The sequence below is a fragment of the Mya arenaria genome, chromosome 5 (genome assembly GCF_026914265.1).
Source record: "Mya arenaria isolate MELC-2E11 chromosome 5, ASM2691426v1".
In the NCBI taxonomy this organism is placed as follows: domain Eukaryota; kingdom Metazoa; phylum Mollusca; class Bivalvia; order Myida; family Myidae; genus Mya; species Mya arenaria.
Window position 1 is genome coordinate 60,395,270 of NC_069126.1, and position 26,587 is coordinate 60,421,856.

The window sequence follows — 26,587 nt, forward strand, 5'->3', positions numbered from 1 at the left end:
GGGGGGGGTAAAAAAAGAAATAAACGCAATCAATCAAGGGCCATAATTGGTATTTAGGATGAATATGGAGTTATGTAACCTAATTGTGTGACGGCCATAACCAACTTTGTGAAGTATAAAATCAATTAAATGAAGGGTATAGAAGTAATTTGTCAAAATCCCAACTTGCCCTTGAACTTTAACCGGACATAATGTGCCTTGAAACTTTAAATTCTAAGTCAATCAGAGGCCAAAATTTGTATTAAAGATGAACTGGTTTTGTGTAACCTAATTGTAAGATAGACATAGTGTATAGAAGTTGCCTTATATCTGTTGCCTGAAACAATGAATTCCTTAGTCAATCAGGGGCCATAATTTGTATTAAGGATAATATGTAGTTATGTAACCTCATTGTGTGATGGTCCTAAACCACTGTGTGAAGTATAAAGTGAATTGAATGAATGGTATTGTGTTAAGTGAATTGAATGAATGGTATTAGAGTTATAAGGGAAAATGCCATTTGCCCTAAAACTTTAACCAGATGCCGAAACCGGGGCGAGTAGTATAGCCTCGTTATTCTTGTAAAAGTTCAGCTAACAAGAACTGTCACAGCAATTCAACAAATATGCCCCTATTGGGCATTGTCAGATGCTTAAAATTAATCCTAATGGTTGTCAAGCAACAATTGGAGGGTACTTCATTAACAGAAAAAGAGCATTGGGTCTTCAATTTCTTTATTGAATTAAACTTAACATTTCAACTCAGAACTGAATGAAAGCTAACATACCAGTTATATGTATACACACCAAACTATGGCCTCAGAGAGTAGGGTTTATACAGACAAAAAAAGCTTCAACTCAAAACAGATTGAAAGGTATACCATTCATTCGTATACCCACCTTCAGACAGAAAGGTTACAGACAAATATATATATAAACAAATATATCTAACATGTAAATGTGCATTTATATAGTTTTTCAAGATCTTAAAAAATGATTTTTCTAGTTTTAGGAATAGTAAATGAAGCAACAAAGTTAATATTTCTGAAACAATGAACTTATTCATTAATTCCTTTTATTTTTTTGTAGTGATTGGAAATAGCACCATCCTTACGAGTGAATTTTAAAGCGATAAAATAACAAAACTCTTTGATGGTTGGATATATAGTTAATCATTGATTATGCTACATCACAAATAAATTACAATAATGATAATATTTACAATAAATAAACTCTGAACTAAAACTTAAAAAACACGAATACATGTACACAAATAATAAGTACAAAGCTGATATTTGTTTATTTTAGTGTCAGATCTTATTTAATTTCGCGAGTGTCATAAAAACAAAAACGTTTTGGCATCCTTTTTGCTACCTGTGGGACGCACAGTTTTGATTGCCTTTGATGAAGACTTTCATTCCCACACATATTTGGAAGGTCCAAAGTTGAAACAGAACAAAGTGGTTTAACATTGGATTAACAACACTTTCCAATTCTAAGAGTAAGTTTCATAACAGATGGGTATTCAATCACTCTGGCAGTCATCCAGTTGTAGACGGGACATATCCTTTTGTAGACGAGACATTTATCCAGATGAAAATATAGGTACTCAGTTTTGTTCAAAGGGAAGTAACTACAACTGATTTTCAAAGAAGCCTTTAAGTTGATATTTCACTCCTTAGTGAACACTGAAAATATAACTGTTGATATTACACAGATAAATATCCATATTCTGCCAAAAAGCATGAAAGAAATACAACTCTTCCATCAATGTTTTATAAGCAAGTTTTGGCACACACAAGAATGACGAAACAAACATACTGGTAATATGTAGATGTACAATAGAGCAGTTTGATAAAGTAGTCTAAAGGCGGTAAGATATGATGGAATGTTTCAAATGCATACATATTAAAAGAAAAACACAATATAAACAATAACTGAAAACAAAATCACACAAACCACATGATTTTTTTTCATTTGTTACTCAACTCATACTTACATATATAACTGAATAATATATACATGACTATGAAACCCAAATTGTGAAGCAGTAAAGGTATGCATTGCATAAGCAAACACATGCTTACGGTAATACGTTTGTAGATTTTTACATGAATATTTTTAATTGCATTATTAAAATAACGTAGTGTATAAAACTGACTAATATAAACACATTATTGCCATTCTATACAGATAATAAAATACATTGCAAAAATATCTTAAATAAGTACAAAAATGCATTTATCATAAACTGTAAGAACACACATGTAATAATTACCCAGAATGCCCCCGAAAATATATATACAAAAGAAATACATAGACAAATGTGTTTGAATAGCATGATCCTAATATGGTGCACCATATTTTGGCGACGCTTTAACTGTATCAAACAAGTGTTAAGTGTTAACTATGTCTATCCATTACAACTTCATAGTTTGCAACAAGTACTGCAATATGTTCATATTTTTGTCATACAAAGTTTCAATATAAAAACTTAATAATATCACTGTGGTTCAATTCATTTCCAAGTGGACCCTAAATCACCCAGTGATATCTTATAAGAGTCAAATGGTGTTTGGCCCTTTTTCTGTCTCAAGGGAAAGAAGCCTTTCACACTGGTTCAGAGAAGTAAACTATTGAATATCAATGAAGATTCCCAATTCGCTCTCCCAGAGAAAAAAAGTAGAGGTAATATCCAGTGAAATTTAAATTCGCCCTCCTAGGGATTGCTTATAAAGTCCCAGGTTTTTTCAGCTATATAGGGAATATGAGCCTACTAAGGTGGGAAAAATTACAGCCCTTTCAGCATGGTAAAACCTGTTGATTGGGAAAAACAAGGACTAGAATGCTTTGGAAATCTTACAAAATGGCTGAAAAACAATAACAAAATAAACGAATCCACTGGGGATTTGACCCATTAGCCAGTCTTTGGGGATATTAACCAATCACTCTGGTTCAGAGAAGGAGGTAGAGGTAATATCCAAGGAAACACCAAATTCGCTCTCCCAGGGATCCCTTATAGAGTCCACCAGGGATTTGACCCCACTCCCAGTCTCCAGTGATATGAGCCATTCACTCTTGCCATTGTCGGTGTCAGAAGTCTCGAAGAACGTGACTTTCAGTTCTGTGGGATTTTCTTCATTGTACATCTGAAAATGTATGTCATAAAAACTATTCAATTCATGCTGCACTCTCACAGATTGACATTTTTTAACCATTTTTTGTTTCATTGTCTTAGAATGAGCCAATTTTTGTGTTTAAGAATTGACACCAGTGATATATGACTGCTGATAAATTATCACATAGCAGGTTTTCATATTTAGGTTCGGAAATTTATGTTTTATGTCTAAAAGTGTTTCTAACACTTTAAGAAAAATGAGTTTTACAATCAACTGAGATCGGTTCTTTTGTGAGTTATCTTATAGGATTGAATTAAATGCATTGGTGCCAAAATCAGTCGATTCTGAGACAAAAAATAAAATGAAAGTCAAAACTGTCAATCTGTGAGAGTGAGGCTTTAAAGTGTGCATTTAAGACCTGTATTTCAGATTTTTGCTTGAAAAAATCCAAATCAATGATGTTTAACGGTATATCAATGCCAATTATTTGTTTACATCGAGATAATGCAGAGTACTTCTACTTTACAAGCTCTCTATGCTACCATTATCTCCCTTTACAGTTTAATTTGTCATTGAATTGTCTCCCTTTGTACAATAGTTATTGTTCTCCCCTTGTACATTCACTTTGTCAATAGTGAATTACCTCCCTTTGTAAAATAATGAATGTTGTTCATGTAATTCCTTTAAAGTAAGAAGTCTCCTTTGCCAAAGAAAATCAATACTGTTAATTTACTAAATAACTGAATACTCAGATTTTACCAATACTTCACAATAAATGATCTTACCAGACTCTCAATGTTGTTAATTTTCTCCCTTTGAATGATAGTGAATTGTCTCCCTTTCAGGTTATCTGACAATGGAGCCTGCAGCCGGGGTAACGGCCACTGGTGGTTTTCCTCCACCATTACAATATCGGTGGGAGTTACAACTAGGTTTATCAGCTCTCCTGAATAATAAACAACAGCCATGTGCATAATCTTTGTTAATTTATCCTCAGGTTATCTTTAGGCTAAATTGAAGACTTAAATGATTTAATTGGTTGATAGTAATTATGGGATAAATAATATACAATACATTTTTTGTCTTATTTTGACTAAAACATTTTTTTTTATTAATTCAAACAAATGTTCTATTTTTCGGATTTTTGGAATAAAAAAAACATTTACCATAAGTTTATATATGTATAGAATATATATAAATATATACCATCACAGTATTTCAATTACAAACTTTATAATATCAAGTATATATTATCAACATAAACTCTCCATTCTTGTATTATAAGAAGACATATATTCACTCCATTATTGTCACTGTGTAGTTGAATGTAGAGTTTCAAACGGTACACAGTTTGTGGGTTCAACCCCAACCAGGGACACATTCTCATGGCCTAGGGGTTAATTTCAGTACAGGCCCCAATATCACGAAAACACTCCAGTCAAATCTCAATCTCGACTCAATTTACCACATAAAAGTATAGTATGATTTAAAATATTGCATGTTTTTAAATTTTTGAAAGCAAATTTTCTCAAAGAATGTGTTGATAAAAAGATATAATCAATATTTCAAAGACAACTAATTCTAGAGCAAAGAATAAATTTAATTGAGTAATTGTGAAAAGACAATGTTTTGTGCTTAAATACATGTTTGGCTGAAGAATATTTTTCATGACCAAAGGCATTAATCAACATATTCTATCATACAAAGGTGTAAAACTTCATTTTTAATAACTTCTGATACTATGTGGTAAAATGAGTTGAGACTGAGATTAAGTTATTATCATGATATTGTGGCCTTGTGTCAATTTAAAAAAGGGACTTGAGCAATATAATTTTATATAAGATATAAACTTTTGTCACAATCAAGCTAAAAGACATAAGTTTAAACTAAATGAAAAGATTCAAGCTATACAAACCTTTCTCTGACTCCTCATCTATCAACCTAGCAGCCAGGTACCTGACCAGAGTCTGAGGGTCACCTTCGGGGTCAGGGTCTACGTCAAAGGTCAACACCTGGCTCTCAAGGTTAGATAAGGTCGCAGGGTTACGTTTTATGATCCCTTCTAGCTTGCTGTGGTCTGATAGGGCTGCCGTCTGAACAATGTCTGAAAAGTGTTCAACATGTTTCTCACATTCAATCATACATGTACACATATTTTAATGACCTGTCACTCAATAGTCAAAACTATAGTACAGGTATAAAGTAAAACTATGGATTTTAATATGTTTGCAGATTCTCATAATTCTATGTGAATAAATTGTTTTATCTGTATCTGATGTAAGGCAGCTATCTATATGCAAAAAAAATGTATATTACTGAGTGTGAGTGGACAATATTGAAGAATTGACTAATATATTGACGAAATCAGAGAGCATGGTATCAATATTATTTGTATACTACCAGTACCACTATAGAATGATTGTTGGAGTACAATTAAATCAAAATATTTAATGATTGCAAACTTGGTTCAAAAAATATTAAGATTTTATTGAGTCAATATTATTGTTAATTTTATTGATTGAGGATGGGTCTCATTCAATGAGCTGTCAGTCAAAACTATTCGCACAAGGTCATGGAAGAACCAAGGCCAACTTAATTTGTTTGTTTGTGTTGTAATGAAGTCAATTCTGGGACAACTTTTATCTTAGTGCTGCAAAACTTGCAATCAAAGAAAAGATACAACTTAAATAATACAAAAAAGCAAGAAGGTGTAAAAAGTATAAAGCACCCACAATTGTGGATTTTATTGTTTGCAAATTTTTATACATGAGTACCTTGTGTACTCAGTACCTGAAATAAGTGTTAGGAACTTTTTGCATTTCCCTTCATCAGCTATAAGGAGTGTATAGCTGGCACACTCAGTGTCAAACTCCAGTCTCAGGCTCTGGTAGCCAAGCCCTATGTCAATGTAATGAAGCTCTGTGATTGGCTGGTCCTCATAGCACTTCAACCAATCAGATCCGCTGGAACTGTAATATCAAAGAGATTCAAAATGCCATGACAAGTGCAATTCATTCTTATGTCATTATGCAATTAATGTAGAAATGATATATGCTATCATATGTTTAGCGGAAAAAAGTAATAAGCGTTAGAGATCCCAGAATGTATTCACTTTTAACAAATTATCATTTTAAACAACAGTTTTTCCGCTAAACGAAAACAAATATCAGCATAATTATGATATTACAGGATTTACCACATCAATCTTATCATAGTTCATTTTGGGAGGGCATGTATGTTTTGCCTTGGAATATCTTTGCCACATTTAAGGCTTTCTGTCACACTCCTGGTAGACAATGTGTCAGTAATATTGAGGTGTGTATTTCCTGGTATATGTGTTGTATGCAAACAATGGACTAAATGGACAAACCATATAACTGTTGTCAGATATGTTAACTTATATACAACTATATGTTGCTTGGTGAGAAACAATTATATAACATAATGTTGCTTGATGAGATAGGACAACTTTAAAGAATTATATAACAATAAGATATGGTAACATAAGTGTATAACCAGGGCTTCTAAAAACCGGCAATTTGCCGGTCTGGACCAATTTTGACCGAGCCAGACCGATTTCAGTTTCAAAAAGTGTAAAAAAATCGGTCCGAAATTTTCTCATTTTTTATAATTTCGGTCCAAAACGACTAGGCCATTAAAAGTTGTAAAAACTAGAGATTGCTTTTTTGAAAAAGCGCATGTCTCCCCCATTGTGTGGTCATAGGTGAGAAATAATCAATGATGTACATAAAATTTGTACTTTTGGACTGGAGACGAACAAACATAGGGGTCATCTACTGGTCATGACCAACCTGCATACAAAGTATGAAGTTCCTGGGTCCAAGTATGAAGTTCCTGGGTCCAAGTATGAAGTTCCTGGGTCCAAGCTTTCATAAGTTATTGAGCCAAAAGAAGTGTGACGTACGTACTGGTGACAAAGAAATTGACCTTGACCTACTGACCTCAAAATCAATAGTGGTCATCTTATAATCAAGACCAACTAGCAAACCAAGTATGAAGTTCCTGGGCCGAAGTTGTGTTTAGTAAATCAGCGGAAACTGTTATTTTACCTCAAGGTCACCTTCACCTTTGACCTACTGACCTGAAAATCAATACGGGTCATCTACTAGTCATGATCAACTGGCATACCAGGTATTAAGTTCCTGGGTGGAAGCATTCTTTAGTTATTGAGCGGAAACCATTTTTTACCTCACAGTATTGTGACCTTCATCTTTGACCTTCTGATCCCAAAATCAATAGGGGCCATCAACTAGTCATGACTAACTGGCATACCAAGTATGAAGTTCCTGGGTGTAAACGTTCATGAGTTATTGAGCAGAAACCGGTTCTTCACCTCAAGGTCAGTGACCTTGACCTTTGACCAACTGATCGCAAAATCAACTAGACATCATGACCAACCTCACTTCAAAGTTTGGTGAACCTAGATCAAAGCATTCTCCTGATATTGCACGGAAATATTTTTTTACATTAGAGGTCACAGCGACGTTGACCTTTGACCTTGTGACCACCCAAAATATAGGAGTTTTCTAAACCTCATGATCAACCTCCCTACCAAGTTTGGTGAACCTAGGTCAAACCATTCTCAAGATATTGAGCGGAAATGTTTTTTACATTGGGGGTCGCCGCGACCTTGACCTTTGACCTAGTGACCCCAAAAACAATAGGGATCTTCTACACCTCATGACCAACCTCCCTACCAAGTTTGGTGAACCTAGGTCAAACCGTTCTCAAGATTTTGAGCAGAAATGTTTTTTATATTGGGGGTCGCCGCGACCTTGACCTTTGACCTAGTGACCCCAAGAACAATAGGGATCCTCTACACCTCACGACCAACCTCCCTACCAAGTTTGGTGAACCTAGGTCAAACCGTTCTCAAGATTTTGAGCAGAAATGTTTTTTATATTGGGGGTCGCCGCGACCTTGACCTTTGACCTAGTGACCCCAAAAACAATAGGGATCCTCTACACCTCACGACCAACCTCCCTACCAAGTTTGGTGATCCTAGGTCATGCGGTTCTCCAGTTATCGATCGGAAACGAAGTGTGACGTACGGACGGACTGACGGACTACCGGACAGGGCAAAAACAATATGTCTCCCCCAGAGAGGGGGAGACATAATTGTAATACACAAATATTCATGGGTCATTCACACATTCAAAACTACCCCCAATTGGTCACAAAAGTCTTAGTTTCAAAACTACCCCCAATTGGTCACAAAAGTCTTAGTTTCAAAACTACCCCCAATTGGTCACAAAAGTCTTAGTTACTATGTGACTAATGTGACCTGCTGCTTTTTCCGCTACACTGATCACTCTATAGCCTATCTGTTAATTAGCAGACGCTTGCAATCGGTCCAATCACGTGTATTGGTAGGTTGCAGACGACACAATTAAACAAACTATATATGTGTTAATTGTGTGCTTGCAGCTATCCTGATGAGAATCTCATTTGAATTAAGCCTGTATCAATGACTATCTGAATCGGCTATGCGGCTCTAGAACCCTCTTAGAAATTGCGATATCGTGAAAAAATCTTGACAGAAAAGACGTTGCGAAAATGTGTGACATTTCTAAATAATCAGACTTTTGAACAGGCCTTTCTTTTTTTTTGGGGGGGGGGGGGTCGTCGGGTCCAGACCGATTGTGGCCAGGTCTGGACCGATTGAGGTTCCAAAATTTTAGAAGCGCTGTGTATAACGATGAAATATGTTAACTTTAACACAGTTATATAATGATGAGATATGTTAACTCTTACATTACTATATATGCTAATGTTGCTTAATGAGATATGTTAACTTTTACACAATTATATAACATAATGTTGCTTGATGAGTTATGTTAACTTTTACAACATTATATAACAATGAGATATGTTAACTCTTACACAACTATAAAGCCTAATATTGCTTGATGAGATATGTTAACTCTTACACAACTATAAAGCCTAATGTTGCTTGATGAGATATGTTAACTCTTACACAACTATAAAACCTAATGTTGCTTGATGAGATATGTTAACTCTTACACAACTATAAAGCCTAATGTTGCTTGATGAGATATGTTAACTCTTACACAACTATAAAGCCTAATGTTGCTTGATGAGATATGTTAACTCTTACACAGCTATAAAACCAAATGTTGCTTGATGAGATATGTTAACTCTTACACAGCTATAAAACCTAATGTTGCTTGATGAGATATGTTAACTCTTACACAGCTATAAAACCTAATGTTGCTTGATGAGATATGTTAACTCTTACACAGCTATAAAACCAAATGTTGCTTGATGAGATATGTTAACTCTTACACAACTATAAAGCCTAATGTTGCTTGATGAGATATGAGATATGTTAACTCTTACACAACTATAAAGCCTAATATTGCTTGATGAGATATGTTAACTCTTACACAACTATAAAACCTAATGTTGCTTGATGAGATATGAGATATGTTAACTCTTACACAACTATAAAGCCTAATGTTGCTTGATGAGATATGTTAACTCTTACACAACTATAAAGCCTAATGTTGCTTGATGAGATATGTTAACTCTTACACAACTATAAAGCCTAATGTTGCTTGATGAGATATGTTAACTCTTACACAACTATAAAACCAAATGTTGCTTGATGAGATATGTTAACTCTTACACAATTATAAAACCTCATGTTGCTTGATGAGATATGTTAACTCTTACACAACTATAAAGCATAATGTTGCTTGATGAGTTGTGTTGTCTTAAGCACCATTTTATGACGATGAGATATATGTTAACTTGTTCACAACTGTATGAGCTAATGTTGCTTGATCCGATATGTTAACTTTTACACAATTATATAACTTTATGTTGCTTGATGTGTGGGTCTTAGCACCACTGCTTTAGACAGTTCATGAGGACTTCAACTCACCTATCTCCTGTGATTTCAAATATGAGTATTCTGGATGTTGAGATGACCAGCAGACTTTTGATATCTTTAGGCTTCATATACTGGACAATTGCACACTGAAACAAATAAAAAAAAATATTGGTCCGTATAATGTGACATTGTCTTCCCTTCATAATAATGTTTTCAATTGTAACATAACAATCACAGTTCTCCAGCCAGGATTTGAAAAGGGCAGTGTGCCAGGTCAGAAAGGGTAATTTCGAATTGCATTGGAGGAGCCTGAATGTGGCACTTGCAATGGCCAATGTTCAATCCATATTGAGTATGTTTTGTATCTAGTCCTTTAATACTAATAGTTTGTTACAAATACCTCAGCTGTTATCCATACTGTCTTGAATGTCTTTCGTGTCAAATTTATGTTTATTTATTATTTTTATACTCATTTCTGAAAAATGACTGTCAGCAAAAGGGCACAGCAGGACGTAGTTAAAGGCATCAGGGTGCAGGAAAAGGGCATGAGACTGCCCAACCCTGCTATTAAGGCCTAGCTGAAGCACTGAATCGGAATATTATCATCTATTTATATTATCATCGTTTTTCTTAAAACTCATAACTTTTGATTGATTGTCAAGTACAGCCTGATTACAGATAAGAAGATTACTTTTTCAGAAATATTATGTAAAATGTACAAAGCATGTATAATGCAGAAGTCAGGGCCCAATCCAGGATTTTATTTTAGAGGGGGCGTAACTTAGGGGCCTTACCTTTGACTTGCACCCATCACTCAGAACCAAAATTATTTACAGGGGATTTGAAAATTTCAACAATTCCTAGTCCAGAATGATGCATTTTGGGCGTATTTCTTAAATTATATTGAAATAAAAAGTAAACATGGGCGATTTTAGGGGGGTCGCGTGCCTGATTCGCTAGTGAAAGTTAAATCCAATATTTCATGTGAAATGACATGTCAAGAGAAGTTTGAAGTTTTCAGTGTATGAAAGATCCCATACCTGTATGGCACACTGGGCAGTCTCCTCCGCTTTGAACACTCTCAGCTCAAGGTACAGCTGGGCTCTAAATAACAAAAATAAATAGAGGTTATTTGTTGATTTCAGTGTAAGATACCTAAGTTCCCAATATATTTGGCAACATTAAAAGATCATTTCCGAGTAGAAATTGCAATTCCCTGAGAATCTTTTGTTCAGGCATTGAGAAATAATACAATGCAAACTATGGGGAGCCCAGTTGTCGAAAATTAAAAATAAACCCTTTCTAAAGGCATAAGACATAGGCCCAAATGTCAATGAATTAGCAACACAAAGAGGTTAACACCACATACTTAAATACAAACACCATAACACCATTTTATGACAACAACAAGGCTATAAGAATATCTCAAGCAAGTTAAAATTTATACCTATGATCAATGTTGATGAATTCATCATGGTTGAGACTCTCATTTTTCCCAGAATCCTTTGTTTTGTTTACTTCTATCTCCCATGGCAACATGGCACTTCCTGTTGTGTTCAAACTTCCTGTTGTCTGTAAACTGTCGTCTGCTTTGGATTGTGAAGTGGCACTTGAGTATTCAGACAAAGCTTCAGTGGATTTTTCAAGGTCAGTACCTTCATTTTCAATGTAAGCATCCTTTGGTTTCCTGGCAGAGTTTTTGATTGGTGAAAGATCTGAAGGGAAGTCTTGTAAGCCTTCTGATAGCTCATCATAAAATTTTCCAGCTTGCCTTTTTACTTGCGATCTTTGAGAAGTTTTGTTTCTTCTGATTACTGGTGAAGAAATGTTCGAACTCTGATCGTTTTCAGAATATATGTTACTATTATTTGTATCTAAGTATACACTTGAGTTATTCTGATCAACGCCCATAGAATCTTGTTCCGAAACTGCGCTATCATAAATAGATGTAGCGTTTCTATTACTATCACTTTCATAAATACTGAACTCCCGATTTGATTTGGTTTCTTTTCTTTCAATATCCGAATTCTCTGACTTTCTTTTTAACCCTTCACTATCATCAGCATTGTTATTTCTAGACTGAGATAAAGCACTTTCAGAACCATAAAAAGCCATAGTCCTATTCCTAGAACCCCTGAGCCTGGTTTGTTCTGGTGTACCTAAAGACCTTCTAAGGGTAACAGAATCGGTACTTGACCCTGTCTGGCTTTCCTCAGTTAATACTTCAAAATCGCCACCCTGGGACTTATCATCCCCACCCCCTGCCAGGGTATTCTCATACACACTAGACACCATACTGGAGCAAACACTATTAGACAACGGAGATCCCATAGGAGTTACATGCCCCTTTCCATCTTCTAGCCAATGAACTCCATTTGATTGAGTGTTGTGATCACTCTCTGCAGTCACATGACCATTTTTTTCAGACAAGCTAACAGTCATTGAAACCTTTTGGGAGACATTTTCTTTTGTTGCTTCAGTAAAAGAGTCTGAAATTCTTGATTGACTAGAATTTTGCCTGAGAATGGCAATATCACTCTCTACAGAGTTAACACTTTCCTGTGTAGTATATGCGGTAGATATTGAAATTCTCACATCAGAACATGAAGAGTTAGGTACGACATTGCCTTTTGTACTTTCTTTTGGAGATGTAGAAAGGTAACTTTCAGACTTTATCTTGTCAGGTTCAACTTGCTGGCCTGAATCAGGCTCATCATAGCCTCTAAAACTCTTTCCACTCCCACCTTTAACAAAGAAATGGAAACCTTGTGATTTCAGATAAAGAATGATTATATACAATAACAATCAATATGGTAAAGTTAATGTCTACATCAACTGAACAATATGATGTTTTGCATTATTGTGATCTTTTGGGGTTTAAACTTGTTTACCGTGTTTGCCCTAATGGATGTATGTGTTCTAATAGACTTGATAGGGTCTTACCATTTTCACACATTCTAGACCCTAAATAATGCTTATCCTTATCCCAACCATAACATAGCATAGGGCTTAACTCTAATACAATCTATAAGTCTGAATAAAAATAACTGACAAAAATGGACAAGAGTTTAAGTGGTAGTAATATGCATGAGTAGCTTATAAAGGTTGAATATGGTATCTGTTTTCTGTAGTGGTGGATCTGTGGTCTAGTGGTAACACACTTGACTGTAAATCCAGGGGTCTCAGGTTTGATTCCCCGCCGCACCACTTAAAAACATACTAATCAGCTTCCAGGAGGTTCAATAAATGGGGGTCCCGTGTGACAGTGCAATACACTGGAGCACATTAAAGAACCTGGGTAGCTCTAACAAGGGTAACATGCAGTATGCTCTTAAACCCTAAAAGGACTAAAAAACTTATTGGAGCACTCGCCGAATGGTCAAGGCTCGAGTGCGAGTATAAATAAGCTTACACACAAACTCTGTTTTCTGTGAGTGTGAATGTGATGTTTGCATAATTATATTTAAAGGGGCTGTACTCAGTATGATAAAATAGCGAAAAAAAAGAGAAAATTGTCGAAAACTGACATAAACTTGGCATTGATGTGTACAATGCATTGAAACTTACTAACTGAAGTACCACATAGTTAAAAAAATTATTTAAGTTTAGCAGTTATTTCATATTTTTCCATTAAAAAAGATTACTGGGTATGTCTACCATGTAGAATTCATTCCTAATGCGCGATTGGCTAGTCGGTGTTATCACGTGATATAACCGAGGTAGGTGTATAGCTTAATTATGTCGCCCTATGAGAGTAAGCCGTCGTAGCTCAGTAGATACGACGCTGGACTGCAATTTTGGCGACACGGGTTCGAACCCGGTCTTCAACACATTTTTTTTTTTACATTTTGGCACTTTTTTTTAAAGTTATGATATCAAAGCATAACACTATTAGATAATTGTCCTGAGATTTGTTACAGAAAAAAAAATTTTTTGGTGCCAATCTGGTGAACAGTCCCTTTAACAAGCCACTGAATGGGGAAGTAAAACAAGTGATCAACTTTACACTAAATACTCCAAAGCAGGCATTCACTCACTGTATCTTTGCGGAGATTTTCCTCTAAGTGGAGACTTTCTGCGAATCTTGGGTGACTTGGATAACCTGAAGTACATCAATCAGACAATGGCCAGATTGTTCAAAACTTTGTTAAAGTTAACGATGGGATAAACAACATCGTTGTTAAGTTTTAAAGGTGAAATATTTAATGATGAGCTCATATTATTTAAATAAAACAAGAATAACTGAAACTGTTGTCTCAACTCTGGTTAGGAATACTGCATGAATGTATCTGTGAGTTTAACAGAGCAATATTGCTTTTAAAGTTAAAACTGCACTCTCACAGATTAAACGTTTTGACAACTTTTTTATTTTTTGCCTTGGAACGAGCCAATTTTTGCGAAAATCCATGGAAACCAGTTATATAACTAAAGACTGCTGACAAAAAATCAGATCGCAGATTTTTATATTTAAGTTCAAAAATTGATGTTTTATGTGTTTTTTCTTAAACCGTTCGTACCGGTTTAAGCCATAAAACATTAAATTTCGAACGGAAATATGAAAATGTATGATCTGATTTTTTGTGAGCAACCTTATATTATTGGTTTGCAGATATTTACGCAAAAATTTGCTCTTTCCAAGACAAAAAATAAAAAAGTTGATAAAATGGTAAATCTGTGAGAGTGCGCAACCTTAACAACGATGATGTTAACAAATTGTTAACTTTAAATTTTATTTCGTTAAAAAAAATCCACATATTTAGAGATTTGCACTTTTTCATATATTATTTACTTTGTGTCTGGCTGTAGGAACTTCCCTTGCTCCCTCAAATCGCCCACACTCGGCTTATTTTCCCTGCCATTCCCAGCCTGCATCGGGCTCAAAGTCCCTGCCGTCTTCCCAGAGGTCATGACCTTGGAAGAGCCGATCACCATGTTACTGCCACACGAGGGGCACTTTAGAAGGGAATTTGGCTGACTTTCTTCTGACAACTGCTTGAAATCTTTTTGGCATTTTAAACACTGTAATAATAAAATAAGAATTAGCTAGTGGATATATCGTATTATATATAATTATATGTATTACGTAGCAGGCATGGCAAGCTTTTCAATATGTTTAAGAATCTAAAACCTAATTATTAGTGTACTGATGGAGAAATATAAAAATCTATAGCATGTAAATATTCAAACACCATTATATGAAATACCCAGTACACTCTTGATCCGGTGAACTTCAGTTCACTGATTGCTCCATGGCAGTGAAGCTATTTTAACGTGTGCGTGGTCTGTTTGTTGTGTTTGAACATTTTTGTCACTCATTCAGTGTTGTTTGAGCCCTTTAAATGTTATTCCTACTTGCCTTGTCCCTGTAGTTTTTCTTGTATTATTATATATATGGTGCATGAGTATTATATTATAATATTTCTTTTAACAAAATTGCCAGGGATCAAACACCAATGATTGTATTATTATATATATGGTGCATGAGTATTATATTATAATATTTCTTTTAACAAGATTGCCAGGGATCAAACACCAATGATTGTATTATTATATATATGGTGCATGAGTATTATATTATAATATTTCTTTTAACAAGATTGCCAGGGATCAAACACCAATGATTGTATTATTATATATACCAGTATGGTGAATATTATATTCTAATATTTCTTTCAACAAGATTGCTGAGGATCAAACACCAATGCTCTCCTGTTTGTTTTTACCTAAGTCATTAAGGGGCATCACTTGATAACAATTAAAGCCAGAATTATGTGCCTTCATATAAATGTCTTTTGTAACTTGCCTACCAAGTTTCACTTTAAAATCTTGAACAGTTTTTGAGTTATGGTCAAGGTTAAGGCTTTTGCATGACGCCACTGGTAACAAACAACACCAAGGCTATGACAATATTTTGGGGTTTTTTTCCTTGAAAAACAAATAAGCCAATAAATTGAAACAGAAAATTTGATTCCAGTGATGAAGGCTGTACAATGGAACCTTTACATCAGAAGAATGCACATTCAAGCAATGTGTTTATATATTTCTATAAGCATTGTTTTCAAAAGTATCCACTGTGGCATTTCCCTCCTCAAACATTTCTTAAAGTGACTAGACACCAGATGGTCCCGAAATTGGCAAATGAATTATTCCCACAAGACAAGCCTAGAATTGTCAATGGGAGCTAGTAGGAGGCCAATAATACATCATTTTACATGAGTAAATAATAAATGTGACAATCATAAATGCAACAATCATGGTGCTGTCTCATCTGTGTTTTCCCATTTAAAAATAGCGCACAATGGCTTCCCAGGTTAAATCATATCTGTTATGAGTACAGATAAATATACTGATACGATTTTTAAACTAACAGGGAGTCACGTGGTAGACAACCCGAGTAATTTTCGAATTGGACAAATGCGCAAAAACTATGTAATTTATTTTATATAAGTTTTTGACAATTTTCTTTTTTTCTTGTAATTGTATCTTTCAGTGTCTAGCCCCTTTAAAGGATGTCATTATATTTTAAGGCTTACAAACCTGAATTAAGTACATCACAATAGTTATTATAATTCATCTTTATATCAACAAAAATAAGGATCAGATTGTTTCAGCTATCTAAAAGATTGCAAAATATATAAAACTGAAGATTTATAAGTTACTTTTTATTTCTTAATAACTCAAGGTAACTGGAGAGAAACAATAACCATGTTTTAGACTTGTTGAGACATACAATAGCATACATTGAAATAACCTTGTGCAGATAGCAATTATTGTTAGAACATACATGCCATATTATTGGAGAGCTCCCCAGGGGATTTTGTTAAACAAAACGTGGAATTTTAACATTAGCCCAGTGGTTTTTTAACACCTATAAAAAACATGTCAATATCTCATACATGTCATATTTCTGGAAGGCTTCCCAGAGTATTTTCATGGTTCAGCATTTATCAATAGGGCACAGGCTTTTTTTTGTATGTTCTATTCTTAACAGCATTTATCTAACTACCCAGTAAAAAGCACTGTATTGAATTCATATGTCAGAAGAAAAGGTGATGTTCTAAGTACCTAGTATTAATTTTTTTCCAATTACCCACAAAAATTGAATTCCGGGCAATATTCATTCCCTTACTGGGAACCCAAGGGATTGCTTGAAATTTCCCGAGAATTTCCCTCCACCAATGGGTTATATGGCATGCATGTTAGTTCACAAACAGAGAGAAAAATAATAGGAGGTAACACTTTTCATAAGTATATTATCTGATCCTCAAGTTCTGTTGAGCAATGAGAACACTATATTTAGATGATGTCATCACACTATGTTAGTTAGGGTCTTTATTGGTAAAGTAACCCTTCATGAAATATGCCATCAGTCGCACAGAAGTCTTTATATATTCAGTCACTGGCAGAATGTCCCATAAAGCCATTCAAAGATTTGATTCTCAAGCTATAAAAAATGATCTGTTACAAAGTTTCCCAGTTCGTGTATATCCTGTTAAAGCAAATCATTTGAAAGCTTTTTAGTAAATATATGAATATAAAAACATTCAACTGATTCTAATATTCACTTTTATAGAGCTGTTTTCACATTATCTTTCATTTGTTTCCAGCCCAGATAAAAAAATTGAGGAGAGGGCATGCATGTAAGCCAGTAACACGCCTGTAATGAGGCATAACAAATGCTTGGATCTTTCAATCCAGACTGGAAACACATGATTTTTCTAACAAAACTTAAATAAACCTATTGTGAAAAGAAATCAACTAAAAGCGTGTGCAGCATAAAAAGTGTTAAATGATGTCATAATGAGTTATTTAAAACCAATGTTGAAGTCATAAAATCCTTCTAAAAAATTTCAGCGATCATTTTTTTCCTTTCTTGATTAAAAAAGATTTGTATATTTAAAGGGCTAGACACCAGATGGTCCCAAAACTGGCAAATACATTACTTCCACAAGAAAAGCCTTGAATTGTCAATATGAGCTAGTATTAGATCAATAGAACATCATTATACATGATTAAAATGATTTGTTGCTGTCTCACCTAATTTAACCCATTTAAAATCAGCGCATAATGGTTTCCCAGATTAAAGAGTGTTTATTTAGCATGTGAAAGTCCCGTGTTTAGTACAGATACACATACCAACCTTAATTTTAAATTGACTGGGATTTACAAGGTAGACAACCCCAGTAAATTACCGATTGGAAAAATATGCAAAACTGCAAAAGATACCTGTGTCGTAAGTGATGTGATACATCAGTCAGTAAGATTCAATGCGTTGTACACAACGACATCAATTTTATGTAAGTTTTTGACAATTTTCTTTTTTTCTTGCAATTGTTTCATCTGGTGTCTAGTCTCTTCAAGGTTTAATTTTGGTTTGACATAACATGATGTAATTGTTAAAAACTAAGTATTTTATAAGAAAGAGCTCAATAATGCTTGAAAACACTCCACTCTGTGAACTGTTTTGTATCAATATGAATTTTCTCTGTATTATTATTATTCGCTACTTTCTAGCTTTTTTAATAATCATTTTCAAATAAAGCATACTGTCAAATGAAAACAGGATGAAAGAAATTTAAAATAACTTTATATCCATCTATCCAGAATGATTCAATTTAACATGACATGACATGTAGGAAAACATGCATGAGGCCACCCCATTTTATTTGTTTGTTCTACAAAACTTAGCTTGAAAATATTATAGCAAGCGAGGGCAATGAAAAAAAATCCTTTTCTGTTTCATTTTCCAATTTTCATATTAAAGAAAGTAGTAGTCGAAAGCGAAAACCATTGTTTTTCAATACATAACTTGTCATTAAGTTTAATAATCCTAAATACCGTCAAAACCTGTTGGCTCGATATCCCAGGGACCGGCCAAAATACTTCGAGCCTTGTGAATATCGAGCCAAGCCAGAATGCTTACACAGAGTAAAACAAAATAGGTTCTTACAACCAACAAGGCAATCAAGCCAAGCTGTATCAGGCCAACAGGTTTCAATTGTAATTATATCTTTATACGCCCTTCTGTGTTTGAAAGCATAAACCCCATGGTACATTCATCTTATATAGCTATTTCAGTCTCATTTGAGATGTAAGTGACATAAACGAATTTGTGGCAAAAGTAGGAGCAGTCCCTCAGTTTTTTAACAAACGATTGCATTTTCTGAAAAATAGGTGATTCCATCAAACGAAACATCAAATTGGTGTGGCCTGAATGGGAGTTGTGATGTCTTGACCTCTAACAGGGAGGATATGAAAACTACCGTAAATGACTGGGTATAAGACAGTAGGGGGTATTAGACGCAGGGAAAAAAATCTGTGAAAAGTCCGAGCAAAAAACTTTTAATCTATGTTTTTGGTTAAAAGACGCATAGAAAAAATGTCAAAATCGTCCGGCATTTTCAGCCACCATGTTTGTTGACAGTGACAAAAAAAAAATTTTTCGTGAAAATGGCGATGGTTATCTTTAGGAATGACGTCACCATTACGTCATATGTACTTCTGTTGTGTGGAAAATTCTCAATAATAAAAAAATGTTCTTATGATTGATAGACATGTTTTCACATGCTCCATACACTGTAAATCAAAAATATCATTATTCCTCAAACTTTTAAACCTTAAGTATCTACTCTTGCTTGATTTATCATTGAGAGTAGAGATTAAAGCATAAACCACTGCCCTATAGTTGAAAGGTCATTTTGGAAGAACTGTCATGGCGGATGGTGCAATTTTTAGAGTTTGTTTTTCAAGTGGAGTGATTTTTCTTAGGAATAACTTGACCCCCCTTTTTTATTGGCTTAAAAGGTAATTTAAAGCTTGTACTTTAAGAATATATGTGGTTATCATAGCCTGCATTCGCTCGAAATGCCTTTAAATGTTGTCTAAAAATTATAATTTTACATTGAATTATATAGGGAATAACAATGGTGGTGTGTAACCTTTAAAACCATACAACCATACTGTCGAGAATGAAAAGTTATGTTATGCAAAAAATATTTTGACAGTGCCCAACTTTGCTTTTTTATATGTAAGTTTGATTATTGTTTAATTCAATTTATTATTCAAAATAATATTTTATACCGTAATTCACAAGAGTTCGGACACCATAAATTAATTATTTTTTTCGCTCTCCGAATACATAGAAAATTATCATTTTAACATTTTATTTACATGTTTGTTTAACCTGCCTTTTTTCTTCATGTTTGCTTTTTACCACTTATTAATTTATCCGTAGTAATCAATGGTCATAAACTTATTTATTACGCCTATAAGTGTAAATCCTCCATCAAGTTAATTAAAACACCATTTTATATATGCACTGAACTGAATAAACACATTCTATCGGCTTCAGATCAAAGAGTCACACTGTGTGACGTCACATAACTTACAGTTATACCCACGAGGATCTCGTGGAGAGCATGGACATTGCTATGAAGGATTAATGTATAACTGTACGATTATTGCTTCATATAGTCTATAAGTGTGGTACAAGTTTGAAAGCTTATTGGCAGATCGTTTTACAAACATGTCATGTCGATGTTTTCTTAATCCCTTGATTGCCCTTGTTGTTTGTTTAATCCTCAAATAAATATATCACACTTCCTTTTCAACAGGTCCGCCCGGTTAGCTCAATCGGTAGAGCGTTGGTCTCTGAATCGGACAACCCGGGTTCGATTCCCGGGCCGGCCAGGTCACTTCTGTTGTGATTGGTTATGAAATCCTTTCTACGACCATTCGCACTGTACCACTGCCCATGGCATGTACAGAAGTTGTCAGTTCCTTGCAGAGGTGAAGGCACCTAGTACTGGTTCTGCCCAGGATAGGTGTGCGGTGGTCGAACTGTCACTCTGGGACCCTTCAATGTGCTCACGCTGGGACCCGGAGTATAAACTACTAACACCACCACTTCAACAGGCAATAAATCGTTTAGGATGGGTAGTAAGTAATTAAATTGTCACAGTGGTGTATACGGTTAGGTAATCTAGCCAGGCATTGTAAAGATAAAAATCAATAAACTTCGTATGTGAAACTTGGTAACTATGAAAGTTATGATTGATGTCCTTTGGGTGTCCGAAAATTAGGTACGCAAAATGAATTATTTTGGGAAATAATTATGGGTGTCCAAATATTTAGGGGTCCGAACTCTTAGGTGAATTACGGTAACTTTAATCGAAAAATATTTTTGTTGAAATCATAAACGTCTTACGATATACCGTATCCCGATCTTCAACTGCCGTTTTAACCCGTATATACTCGATCAATATGACGCGAGTAACATCCCTTTCTACATAAATCTAAACAAACTCTCGGCTTGAAACTGACCTCAGAAAAAAAGTTCAAAAAATTGTTACTGGGTATTATACGCAGGCATTTTTTTGCATCAAAATCTAAGGGAAAAAAGTGCGTCTAATACCCAGTCATTTACGGTAATGGTACCTTAACTCTTATAGATCTACTACTAAAACTTACCTCCATGAGATTATACTGTTCATCTGAAGACTGAATGTGTTTGCTGAGTAGAGATTCCAGTGACTGAAGAAAACAAGCACATTATTTTTAAGACTGAAAATTGCTACCAATCCTGAATGACAGAAAGCATAAATTCAAGTAAGATTGTAATTACCGATTTTCAGTAATTGAAAGAATGCTTAAAAGGTATCATATTCTACTATTGCTATTGAAACCCTATTTTATTTCAAAATCAAGAGCGTCTGCTTGTCTGGTTAATGTAGAGGTCAGTGCTAATGTCAAAGTTTTTGCACAGCATCCTCGCCGCCTCAAGCGATGCCGCAAATAATGACAACAACAACACCATGGTTATGAGAAAATCTCTATTAAGATGCATGTATCTTATTAACACTATGTTAGGGTCTTTATTAACTGGACAGAAATGCATTTAAATCTGCAAATAACATTTAATTGGTTTAATTTCTAACACCAGAATATATGTTTGAAAAGTTAAGAGATTACAAGTGGATGTAAATGGAAATCTGCCCATTTTGCCCATTTGCAAGATTTGTACCATTATCACATAATCTGCTTGATACCAGTGATTACTATACGGCAAAGGGAAGTAACTGCTGTGTGGAGTTTGCCTGACCATACCATAGCATCATTCTCATCCTCCAGAGCATATGTTCTCTTGCGCGCGTCTTTCTTCACCATGTCAAAGGTGAGATGAATCACATTGTACATGAGACCTCCGATCTGGTCCTTTCCTCCATCACATATCTCCTCTCGTCTATTCACAGTCTGAAGAAAGATAGATTTGATGAACTGGTGCTCATACATTTTTAATTCTTAATGTGGTCAAACTAAGCATATCACATTATAATTGTGTTTAATTAAAGTACAGTTGAACGTGATGATTGAGTTAAAAATAAGCACTAATTTGTTTACTTGACCTATTTTACGACCGGAACCATGCTGGCCATCGATTAGCTCAGCAGAAAATTTACTCATCATTTTCTCAGCTACTGTTTCTATTGTTTGTAATTGATTTTAATGGTAAATTAAACTGACATAATATATTCAATGATTTACGCATCAATGTTTGGGGGGAAATTCCATACTGTACAGTACTGCTATTCCTCGAGGTTTTATTACGTCACAGTGAGTGGTATCTCACACCTGTGATTGGCAGTATAAATAATAACCTTCAAGTTTTAGCAGACAACATTTTTGAGGGAAAATCAATACACAAAAGGTTAAGCTTCAGCGTTATAAACATCCGGGATATTGTTTATAAAAAAAAAGATGCAAAATTGAAGTATTGAAATGACCCTATTGAAATATGCGGGAGATGCGTTTACATCCAGTAGTGTATAGGGTCGGCCAGATGCGTTTATATCTGCTAATGAGCTATGTCGGCCTATCTCGTATACATGCGCTAAAGGGTTAAACAAAGAAGGAATAAAATCAGGACCAAAATATAATTTCAAAATAGCGATACTTTCGGATAAACAGTGTTCAGAATAGCGGTGTTCAGCTGTAATAATAGGTTTCAGTTGTTAAATATGTCAAGTTTTATGATTTTATAATAATGTTTATAAAATTTATAATAATATTTAAAGTTTTAATCAAAACAAAATATTTTTTATTATCCTAAGCGTTTTATTGTATAAAAGCAGAAGGGTACACATGCTGGTCTCCATGAGGGCAGGGTGCAGCACCCTTCCATAAATCTTTAGCTAAAACTTAAGGAAAAAGATCACAAATTTACAACAAACTGACCAAAAGACACTTCAGATCGAGGGATCCAATCTTGTGTCCATTCTGGTCCTTCTCTATAAGGAAGCGGTCATTCATGGTCAGGATGAGGGAGGTCATGTTCTTCTCCGGAAGCAACACGAAGAACGGCTCACACTCCTCACCTGCAAGAGAAATGTCTTAGTTGTTTCTGGTCTACCATTAGCAGTTTATCTTAACCTACATGTAGTATACATGGGCAAGTCACTGATTTGGTGTTAATGCATCTTTGAAGGCGCTACTTGCCCTAAGAAGTATACACTTTTTATAGACTGAAATGGTGCTATATTAAATTCACTTGGATAATTTCAGGAATGACTGTAGGGTGGTGGGGGAATATTCCTCCAATAAGGATTTGTTGGTCACAAGATGTAGACAAACATGTCATTATCACTAGTTAAGGATATGAATTTGTGATCGATAAAAAATACATGTTAATGTAACAAATGCAACAACAAAAAATTGATTTTATAATTACAATTTATACTACTGCCCTGGTTAAAACATGATTATGTGTATTTGAAAATAACTGTTGGCGAGTCTGAAAAAGAATTTAAGTTGAAATAAGTCTTAATAATTTCGTGGAATGGAATTTTATCATGTACAGTTTAGAGTTGTGGCATTAAAGGGGAACATATTAAATGTCCAAGTGATAAAAAGTTTCCAGGAACATCCAATATTGTGGCGACATATTCGTACTTTTGGCATTATATCCTGTTCAATCCATTTTTTTTCCTTTCTGTTCTATTCCATTCCATCTGTCTTAGTTCTAGTAATGGGCCACTTGTGTATCTACCTTACACTTCAGATAATCATATCACTACACATAAGTAAGGCAGAGGAAAAACCAACATATCTATGACTAAAGCAAAACATTTGTGAGTTACTGTTCAGTTAAATGTACCTACCATATATGCCTGAATCGATTGTTGATGCTGATGTTGTAGGAAAGTCTACGCTGGTCTGAGAGTAGATCTGCAGCACACTGGCGGATGCACTGGCAATGCCACTCTTCATGCTATCCCTGGGGAAACAATCATAAAATACAATTGTCTGGTTAGCGTAGTGGTTAGCGCACTCCCTTCTCACTAATGCGACCTGGGTTTGAGTCATGGCCTGGATGCATGTGAGTTTGGTTAGTGATCACCAAATCGGCCTCTATGGGTTTTCTCTGGGTACTCTCATTTCATCAACAACACAAGACTACACTCATGCACAACACTGTGCCAACGAGAGTGACTTAGTTTAAGTTATCATAACTTTCTTCACAATCATTGTGAAATATATAATGTTTAAACTAAAATACATGAACAGATCTTTACTTTAATTTTCAAGAATAAAAATGCCTGGATGTTATTGTTAATATTCCAGTTCAAATAAGGTCTAAGAATAAAAGCTTTATAAAATATCCAGTATAATAACACAGGAAACAATGGTCATTTTTGTTGTATTAACAACAATACTCAAAGTACTACAATAGACAATGAGTTAAATTGCATAACTTCCCTTTAGTCATAAACTCTATTGCATGCATTGTTGATTTCATACAGATACGGTATACTGTAAAAGCCCTTGTTAATCATACTTCATATATCTCATTACAATGGTTGTCGCAAAAAATATAGAACAAATTTTTTTTTTTAATTTTTCACAAAGATGTAGCATCATTCAAGCATGTTCTGAGAAAAGTTCAATAAGACATCTTGCCAAATATTTTTTATGATGTACAATTAAAAACCTGATATGTATGCTAATTTTTATGATTTATGGCCTTCAGCCCAATCATTTAAACAAGCAAATGTAATGCAAGGTATACAAATAAAGCTGTGTTTCTTTATAATCAATTCATTCTGACATGATATAGCAATGCATGAAAATTTGATGGAGTGCTATGTTATAGGAATACATGAAGATATGATATGGCAATGCATGGAATGCTGTCAAAAACTATTTCATTTATTGATGTTTTTAATGTTTTTGTGAGTCAGATATAAAATATATAAACAGCGTATGATCTTCTGGATTTACACCCCTAATACATTACAAATACTTACTTGGAGGCACTCTTAACTGGCTGGCTGTATATATCCGTGGTATCACTGATATGGGGAGAAATAGAAGACGTAAGTGGTTTGTTGACTGTCGCCTTTATGACCTCTTCTACTCGAGCAGGCTCTGGTTTATTCATGGAAGTTGGGTTAACTGGTGCTGCAGAAGAGGAACATTTCAGTTTAGTGATCATTGTTTATATGTTTGGTTGTCCGGTTAGCGCACTCGTTTCTCACCAAGGCGACCCGGGTTCGATTCCCAGCCTAGGCGTATGTGAGTTTGGTTAGTGGTCACCAAGCCAGACAAGTGGGTTCTATCCTGGTACTCCAGTTTCCCCCATAACACAAGACCACACTCTTGCGCAACATTGTGCCAATGAGAGTGATTAATATAAGTTGCAATGGCTTGTTTAACAATTGTTGTAAAATTAAATAAGTTTAAACTAACTACATGTCCTAGAAAAAAATGAGTGCTAATTGTAAAAGAAATAGAAAACAGACATAGGAAAATATATGACCTCAATTTACTTTTAAATATATGGCTTAATGTACTGGAAAAAATGAGTGAAAAGTATATATTTATGACCTCAAATTATTTTTCAATTTCAGAACGATTGAAATTGAATATGGCTCTTAACCTTATCTCTATCAAATTCAGGAACTTTTTTCAAATTACAAAAAATTAAAATGAAAATCAAACATATCATGCACATGTACATTTATCACCATTTTGGCAAATAAGTGTATAAACAGAACATACATTTTGTCCTTATGTCGTTTTTCGAGTTTCGAAAATTTGGAGAAGGTTCCCTTTTTGCTCTGACATCAGCTTCATCTCGGCTTTTTGACTTGTCGCTACTATCTGTTAAGTCCTGACTCTTCTCTGCTGTCAATGCCTGTCAAAAAATGAGGAAACAATACTTTATAATAAAGGTATATAGTTAACAGTGATATAACATCAGGGCTTTTTTAGCATAAAATGGCCTTTTCCTTTCAGGGAAATTTTAAAGCGTTAAATGCTTCAAATTGGGAAATTTAACAGGGTTTCGTGTAAGCACTTAGAGCTCATTTATTTGAATAAATAAAAGATTGATATATAATGAGAAACAAACACATCCATTATAACAACAGCACAAACAACAATTTCATGATTAAAAAAAACAACAACAATAATTCTGGTAAAAAAGTGTCTATAAATTTGAAGAAAAATTATACTTTTATTTCAATTGGGAAGTACGGTAGCCAAATTTTGACCTCCACTAAGAAAGTTTAAAAGTCTTGAACATAACTTGAGAGCGCAGCACAAAAGGGACAAAA

At 34.6% G+C, this 26,587-nt stretch overlaps 1 protein-coding gene across 2 annotated transcripts in view; it reads right to left on the bottom strand.

The window, feature by feature from the left end:
• Positions 1-702: 702 nt before the first annotated feature.
• LOC128234391 (uncharacterized) overlaps positions 703-26,587 on the bottom strand; it is a 39,996-nt gene continuing 14,111 nt past the window's right edge. For both annotated transcript variants that reach the window (XM_052948605.1, XM_052948606.1), the window contains exons 12-26: positions 26,031-26,166; positions 25,277-25,430; positions 24,131-24,246; positions 23,208-23,347; positions 22,080-22,226; positions 21,444-21,506; positions 14,764-14,993; positions 14,012-14,076; positions 11,422-12,718; positions 11,015-11,078; positions 10,026-10,120; positions 5,888-6,066; positions 5,013-5,201; positions 3,883-4,043; positions 703-3,127 (exon numbers count right to left, since the gene is read on the bottom strand). In XM_052948605.1, coding sequence (XP_052804565.1) covers positions 2,924-3,127; positions 3,883-4,043; positions 5,013-5,201; positions 5,888-6,066; positions 10,026-10,120; positions 11,015-11,078; positions 11,422-12,718; positions 14,012-14,076; positions 14,764-14,993; positions 21,444-21,506; positions 22,080-22,226; positions 23,208-23,347; positions 24,131-24,246; positions 25,277-25,430; positions 26,031-26,166 — 3,240 coding nt within the window. In that variant the 3' untranslated portion in view covers positions 703-2,923. The remainder of the gene's footprint in view (positions 3,128-3,882; positions 4,044-5,012; positions 5,202-5,887; positions 6,067-10,025; positions 10,121-11,014; positions 11,079-11,421; positions 12,719-14,011; positions 14,077-14,763; positions 14,994-21,443; positions 21,507-22,079; positions 22,227-23,207; positions 23,348-24,130; positions 24,247-25,276; positions 25,431-26,030; positions 26,167-26,587) is intronic.